Raw genomic sequence first — 7257 nt, 5'->3', positions numbered from 1 at the left:
TGACTAAGACGGGGGGGGAACAACCGAGTCACAGGCTCAAGGATGGCAGCTGGGCTCCTGCAGCTCCTCCTCGGAGCCCGTGGCCCTTCAGGCTTGGCCTAGCCATCGCCAGCGGCACGGTGTGGCCGGGCAGGAGGCTCCTCGGCAGCCGGGCGTGTGTGCACGTGTGCGAGGGGCAAGGACGCAAGCGGCCGGGCATGCCGGCTGGAAAGGGAAGTGAAATCTCGGCAGGCGTGGAACCGGTGGGCAGCTACCGGTTTTGGTTGGGACTTTCACTCACCCAGAGCCCTGTGGTGCCCGATGGGGAGGGTTGAGATGGTGCTGGGGACAGTTTGGCGCTGCCCTAGTGCAAGCTGCCCTCTGGGGATGCCGCTGGCAGGGAGGGAGATGCAGCCAGGGGGCCAGGAGGGCCCTTCCATAGGGCAGCTCCTGCCTGTTGGGGTGTGGGGTGCTGGAGAGCCATGCTTAGGCTGTGACCCAGCATGGAAAACTGATGCCTGTATTTTCCATGGGCTTCAGGAGGTGGGGTGTGTTGGCTGTGAGCTCAGCTTGCCCAAAAGCCACTGTAGAGGTGCAGCATAACCAGGGACCAAGTCCTCTGCTGAGCTCAGGTGAGGCCAGTCGCTCAGGGGATGCCTGGTGCTCTGTCACCTCCTGCCAGCGCATCCTTTTGCACTTCTCCTCCCCTCCCAGCTTCGCTCCAGGTAAATGAGTGGAAGGACCTCGCTAGAAAGAGCCTGGAGACTGTAGCCGCTGAAAGGTTGGGACTCCAGCAGTAAAACCCCACTAGGCTGAGGCAGCTCTCCTGTACCGCTTCCTTTAGCTGAGAGCAAGCCAGAAACTGTTCCTGGTCCCTTTTTTTCCTACGGGGTGAAGGAAAAGGGGATGTGAGTTTTGTTTGGTAAGGACAGAGAAGAGCCACCTGCAGCACTGACATCCATCACTTAGCCACTTCGGATCTCAGGCCTGAGGCTTTGACGTACAGGTACTGGTGGCGGAAAGTTTCTCCTGCTCATCATCGGGAACATCAAAGACCATTAAGGGTTTCCATAGTCCCTTCCATGGGTATAGGGACTGGTCTGGCCTGCTGTGTCCGTGCCCCGGGCAGCCACTGACCAGGATGTGGTGCCAAGGGGCTGGGAGGGTCCTTGCCAAGGGGCTGGGTCTGGGATGGAGAGAGGGAGGTGAGGGAGAGCACCGTCGTTGGTAGGGATGGAGCACACACACCAACTGGCCTGCCTGCGCAGCAGCCACCAACAGGCCGTGTCCTGGGGGGCAGTGGGAGCTTTTAAAAGGGGAAACATCTGTGCCCTTGCACTCGTTCTCCTCTGGCCCTTTTCTGCATTTTCCATCTGAGCCAGATCCGTGGCCCTGGGACAGAGTCTTGTAAAGACCTGGGCACAGGAAAGCCTCCTGTAGGCACCAGAGGCCACCAAGGTTCGGCAGCCGGCGATGGAGGGTGCGGGGTAGGGAACGCCCTGGGCTGGCAGCAAGGGGGTGAGGAGGTGACACTGTCAGGCTGGGGTGCCCTGGCACTGGGCATGGGGTGCTGCGTGGCTGGGGTGCCCCGGGGGCCGTGGGGATTTCAGGAGCATATCTGGGAGGAGAGGGGTAGTTTGAGGGTGCGCTGCACAGGCAGGGGTAGGGCTTGGGCGCTTGCTCTCCTCCTCCCCGGGGAAGATCCGCCCCGGGGCAAGCGCAGCCATCGCGAGCCCCAAGGGAGACGCCACAGCCTGACAGACTGTATCTCCCTCTGCCACGGGCCCCGGGGCGCTGCGATTTCACACTCGGGCGGCCCCTTCGCCGCTGCGCCATGCGGGAACAGGGCTCTCTCTCCCGCTCTGCCATGTCCTCGTCGGGAAAAGCCGCCGCTTCCTCCTCCTGCCTCTCCTCCCAGTGCTTCGACCTCCTGACCAGGTCCTGTGTCAAGTGCTCCGACTTGTTCAAGGACAACACAAGTAAGGGGACGAGGGCGGCCAGGGAGCGAGCTCCCCGGGGTGGGCCGTGGTGGGCCAAGGGGACTGGGGCTACCCTGGGGGTGGGCAGGTGGAGGGGACCTTCTCCTGCGGTGACGGCGATGGAGGGTGGAGCACTACGTTCACCTGGAGGAGGGAGGAAAAGGGCAGCCAGTGCCAGCGAGAGGAATGTGGTGCGGGGAGAAGAGGGATGATCCAGCCTGGCACTGGGGTCACAGCCTGCCCCAGGAGTGGCCATGGGAAGAGCAGAATGCCCTCATCTCCCACCATCTGGGAATGGCAGTGGATGTGACAAGGCTGCTGCCAGGTAGAGGGATGGTTCATTGCAGGTGGTGGGTGGGTGGTGGTGAGGAGCCCGTCTCCTTCCGCACCTCTGCAGTCTGGGGGCTGGACAGATGGGGGGGTAGCGGTGCGACCCTCCTTCCCTCATCCCAGCTCTCCCTCTCCTGACACTGCTGGTGTCTCATCCCACAGCAGAGCCCGCCCGTGCGGCACCCACATCTACCCTGGCCCCCACCCTCCCCTCGGTGGACCTGCCCAGCACCCTCCTGATCTTTGGGATCCCGTCGGTGGTGGGGCTCATCCTGGCCCTGGCTGCTCTCTGGGGCTTCCTGGCCTGCAAGGTGGGCAAACAGAGGAGGAAGAGGAAGGCGGCAGATGTTGAGGCTGAAGGTAGGAGACCTCTTGCTCTCACTGTCGCAACATCCCAAGGCTCCTTGGGCAGATGGGATCACTTGCCACCAGCTTCCCCATGGCATGGCATTGTCAAGACCACCTCCTCCACCTTGTCATGGGATCCATGGGCACCTCGAAGAATTTTAGGGCAGCTGACCCACCCCCTGAGTGATGGTGTCCTGTCCCTCCTGGGAACCCAAACCTGCACGTGGGTCCCAGCACAGCTCTGCTGAACTGTCCCTCCTTTTGCCAGGTCTCCACGTGCCTTCGCTTGCTTAAATCACACGCTGGCACTGTCCCCTCTCCACTGGGAACATGTACGGAGCACCAGCAAGTTGCCTGTCCCTCTCCCCACATAGCCAGAGGGCCATGGATGGAGGAGGGGCTGCGGGGGTGGTGGTGGACATCTGGGGATGGCTCCAGAGGGAGCCTCTCCCTGCAGTGCTGTACATGGGGGTCTGTGTTGACCGCCCAGCCTGGCATTGCTGTTTGGGGTGCCCAGTGCCCTCCAACATGCACACCAAAGACCCCGATGGTGTTGGGGCCAGCCCCATTGGCAGGACACTGAAGCACCATGCAGAGTCATCCCCAAAGGCACCAAAAGACCCTGGTAAATGAGGGATGGGTCTGAGTCTTTCCTGGCAGGGTATTTCCAGGGGGTTGAGGCCACAGTGCCCTGTGATGGCTCAACTTGTTGGGGTATGAGCCAGGGCCTTGGTGGCTGTTTCCTCCCCTGGGGACCCACTCCCTGGCGCTGACTCAACCCTGGCCACTCTTCTTGGAAACAGTCTCATCTGGCTTCACCACTCCCCATCCCTGGGCCAGTGGTATGGCTCCCTGAGACCCCCATAAGGGCCACTTTGGGGGTTACTGGCACCCACCATGGCCCCACCGCCTGGGTGGGTGCCCTTGGGTGGTGGTGAGGCTGGGAGCAGCCAGTCCTTGCCCTCCGTCTTGACCACACGCAGGCAGCGGTGCTGGCCGGGTGACTCAGCCCATGGGGGGACATTACCTGGGGCTTTTCTGCTAAACTGAGTTCGACTCTGACAGCCCGTGACATACCCACCCGGGAAAAACACCGAGAACGAAAGAGGAGGGAAAAATCCAGCAGCAAGAGAGGTCCTGCCATGCTGAGGAGTGTTGGAGGCACCCCTTGGCTGCTCCCCTGGCACATGCCTGGTCCCTGTCCCCACTGACCACCTGGGCTGCACCTCGGCAAGCCCTGGGTGCCTGGAAAGGGCAGGAGGCTTGGTGCTGGCAGCACGCGCCTGCGTCCGCAGCGGGTAAACAAGTCTATTTTTAACGGGAGGCGGTCAGGGAGGGCGAGCCACGGAGGGCTGGGCTGCTCTGCTACGGCGGGGGTCAGCAGGAGGGCTCGAGGTGAGACCTTTTGCCTTTCCCTATGGCTTTTTTGGGGCGTGGGAAACACCAGTTGTAAGCAGGAGGAGCTCTGCAGCAGGAGAGCTGTGGGAGGGAGCTTGCAGGCTCCTCCTGCTCCAGCCCCACTGTGTGTCCCCAAGGATGAGACCCTCTTCCCAGGATCTACCTGGTCCCATTTTGTGAGTCCTTTAACCCCCTTTTCTTGTCCTCTCCCAGCAAATGTGGATGCTGCTGGCTCCCTGCCCAGCCTGGCCTTCCCGGACCCTGCTGTGCTGGAGGGAGATGCCTCCCTGGCCCCATGTCCAAATCTCAACGGAGGCCTGAAGATACCAGGGCTGCACAGGAAAGCTGGGGCAAAGCGGAGGCCGTGCTGCCAGGGCGATGCTGATGGCGACATCGTCCTGCTCTCCACCGTCTACCCCCGACGTGAAGAGTGCAACCATGGCTTCCCGCTGCCCGCCACCGAGCTGGGAGCCACAGCCCTGGTCACCACCAAAACCACCCAGAACTGCGCCAGCGAGGAGAGAGGTTGAGGGCCGGGTGAACAGGGCTGGAGCTGCCCAGAACCAATCCTGGGGCAGGGAAAGCCTTGTGCGGACACGAGCTGGCTCAGGACCGAGTTTTGCCTTGCACAAGACCAGCCTTGTAGGACGACTGCCCTTTTCCACTTTCCCACTTGTGCCGAATCCCAAGTTATGTCCATGAGCACTGAAGGAAGCCAAAGGGGCTCACACCAAGTAGCCAACAGCAGCCACGCTGGCAGGAGGAGGCAGAGGAGACGCAGCCGGCGAGGACGGAGCGTGGCGGGGACCGCTGTGCTCTTTGCAAGGCTGCCATTGTGCCAGGACAGATTTGCTGCTGGGATGGGCGATTCCTGGGGACATGGTGCTGGCATAGCAGAAGGAGGGGGGGAAAGGAAGATGGAGAGGGAAGCAGGGAATTACATTAGGATCAAGTCCCACACTGCTGCCATTAGCTCAATTTTTGCTACTGACCTCAATAAAAGGAGGCTTGGGGCCATATGAAGTAAGGCACATCCAGCATCTGCTCCATTCACAATCCTCCCCCCTCCTCAGTCTTCTGCACACTGTGATATCCAGGTCTCTCCTCCCTCCGGGCTCTCTCACGCGGTGGCAGGCGTCCACCGGCAGTCGTGGGAACCCCCTCTGCAGCCGAGTACCCAGGGGATGGGAAATGAGTCTGTCTTCCCAAGCAGGAGGCAAGGGAGGAAAGAGGGGGGGAATAAATCTGTCTTTGCTCCGACCTACAATCCCTGAAGTCAGGGAGGACCAGCGGCAGGCAGCAGAGACTGCTGGTCTAGAGGAGCTCCGTGAGCTTGTCATTCCAGACAACCCATCACTTCAGCTCATGGTGGCTGCAGAAATGCCGCATGTCACTTGGGATGACAGGGCTCCCGGTGACGGATGTTTCCACGCCGCACAGAACCAGGCAGGGAGTGATGCAAGCGTAGGCGGGATGACTTAATTTATGTGAGTGTCTTCAAAGCTTTGCCCGTGTGCCAGAGCTGCCCAGCGGGGCTGGGCCGGGGCGTCTCTCTGCACACAGTCTTGTTCACCCACCCGTGAGTGGCTGTACTTCACAGGAAGGGCTCTGCTTTGGAAATGAGCTCGTTAGTGTGGGATTGCTGTTCCCAAGAAATTACAGCCACCAACCCCTCTGGCTGAACAGAGGCTGGCCAACAGGTTGGGTGAGAATCTGGCCCCAGAGGGAGTGGTTAGGCAATTAGAAGTGCTGGGGGGTGGTATTCACATGAAGTGACACCTGGGTGGTGGTAGCCCAGGTAAGCCTTTCCTTCAGTGAGGTGGCTTCCTTGCCCAGGGTTCTCTGGGGACCGAGCCAGTGGTGGCCAAGCAAGGTGTGGGAGCACTGCCACCAAGTGCCAGTGAGCCACCAAGGGCCACAGCTCGTGGTAGAGTCACCCACTGGTCCCTTTGATGACAGGGAAGTGACCCTCTGCCGAAGCCCGAGCTCTCTCGGGGACTGCAGGACCAGCTGCTGCTGTTGGAGGGGGACCCTCCCTCTTCTCGGGGACTGCAGGACCAGCAGCTGCTGTTGAAGGGTGACCCTCCCTCTTCTCCCCTGCTCTGGCACTGGAGCCAGGCTTGTGGCATCTGTCCCATAAGGGGAACCACAGGAGCTGCAACAGGTGCCAAGGCCCAACTTCCTCACCACAACTCCTCTCCCAGACCTAAACACGCTGGTGGAGCTGAGCCTTCATACGGCTGAGGCTCCGCATGACCCAGGATGGGTCTCCGTCTCAGCCTGGGGGCTGAGGATGGTGGAGAGGTCGGTCCACATGCCCAGCAACTGCCCCCTGGGCTCCAGGCCCCCATGGATTGCTGGCAGGAGCTGTGGAAGATCCAGTCCTGGGCTCCCAGTTATCCACAGGAGCCACGCTGCCTGTCACAGGAGGGGCATCCCCACAGCACAGATTTGGCATCTCCTCATCCTGCACCCGGCCATGCAAAGTGATTTGGAGCAACCTTTGTGCATCTGGAGTGGGGAAATGAGCCAAAGCCAGGCCGAGGGAGTTTTGGTGCTGGAAGGACTGCTCGTGGGAGGCAGAGCAACCTGCTTCACGGGAGATGCTCCTCTCCCACTCCCTGCCTGCTGACCACCACAGCTCAGCCCTGCGGATGCGCCGCCCACCCCGACCGGCGTGGCAATTTGAAAAGCAAATTCCCCTACAAATCCTGTCGGAAAACCCTCCTTTTCTGCTCAGGTAAGGGCTTCTGCTCTCATTTCTGCTAGAGCTTCAGCCAAGCGTCTCCTCCACGGGACGCCGCCAGCATCTGCAGTTTGCAAAAGCAGCCTTTGGATCCACATTGGATTCCTCAGCTGCTGAGTGCCCCTCCAATCCCCTCCCATGAATCCTGCCCACCAGCGTGGTGGGGCAGTGCTCCCCTCCTGCTCGGCCTGCCTGCCTGGGCCTGGGGGAGACGGGCAGCCCCCTCCATGGGCGCTTCTCCCTCCTTACGCACAGGGCTGGGGGTTGTCCGTCTTGCCTGCATGGAGAGCAGGGGGAGACAAAAAATGTGGTGGTTAAGATGAAAGAATAAAGTGAACCTGTTGCCCATGCATGCTCAGGGGTCTGTATGGGGTCCCCTGGTTTCAGGGGTCTCTGCCACGGGTGTACAGCAGGGTCTTGAGCTGGAGAGGCTCCCTCCACACCAGCTTCCCCCCTGCACATGGCTGGGGACCAGCC

At 61.1% G+C, this 7257-nt stretch overlaps 1 protein-coding gene across 1 annotated transcript; it reads left to right on the top strand.

The window, feature by feature from the left end:
- Window positions 1–1813: 1813 nt before the first annotated feature.
- On the top strand, window positions 1814–4564 carry TNFRSF13C (tumor necrosis factor receptor superfamily, member 13C). The gene is made up of 3 exons (XM_010154296.1): window positions 1814–1958; window positions 2451–2648; window positions 4248–4564. Exons 1-3 carry the CDS (start codon window positions 1814–1816, stop codon window positions 4562–4564), a joined length of 660 nt encoding a protein of 219 aa, XP_010152598.1.
- The last annotated feature ends 2693 nt before the right edge of the window (window positions 4565–7257 follow it).

Source organism: Eurypyga helias, unplaced genomic scaffold (genome assembly GCF_000690775.1).
Source record: "Eurypyga helias isolate BGI_N326 unplaced genomic scaffold, ASM69077v1 scaffold4606, whole genome shotgun sequence".
Classification (NCBI taxonomy): Eukaryota; Metazoa; Chordata; class Aves; order Eurypygiformes; family Eurypygidae; genus Eurypyga; species Eurypyga helias.
Note: the sequence above shows the minus strand (reverse complement) of the source record. Positions and strands in the feature narration are given on the sequence as shown.

Excerpts from the sequence above, each read along its gene's own strand:
- TNFRSF13C (XM_010154296.1), top strand. The coding sequence starts at position 1,814 with ATGCGGGAACAGGGCTCTCTCTCCCGCTCTGCCATGTCCTCGTCGGGA. Across the intron at positions 1,959-2,450 it reads CTTGTTCAAGGACAACACAA|CAGAGCCCGCCCGTGCGGCA; the intron begins GTAAGGGGACGA and ends CTCATCCCACAG. Across the intron at positions 2,649-4,247 it reads GGCAGATGTTGAGGCTGAAG|CAAATGTGGATGCTGCTGGC; the intron begins GTAGGAGACCTC and ends GTCCTCTCCCAG.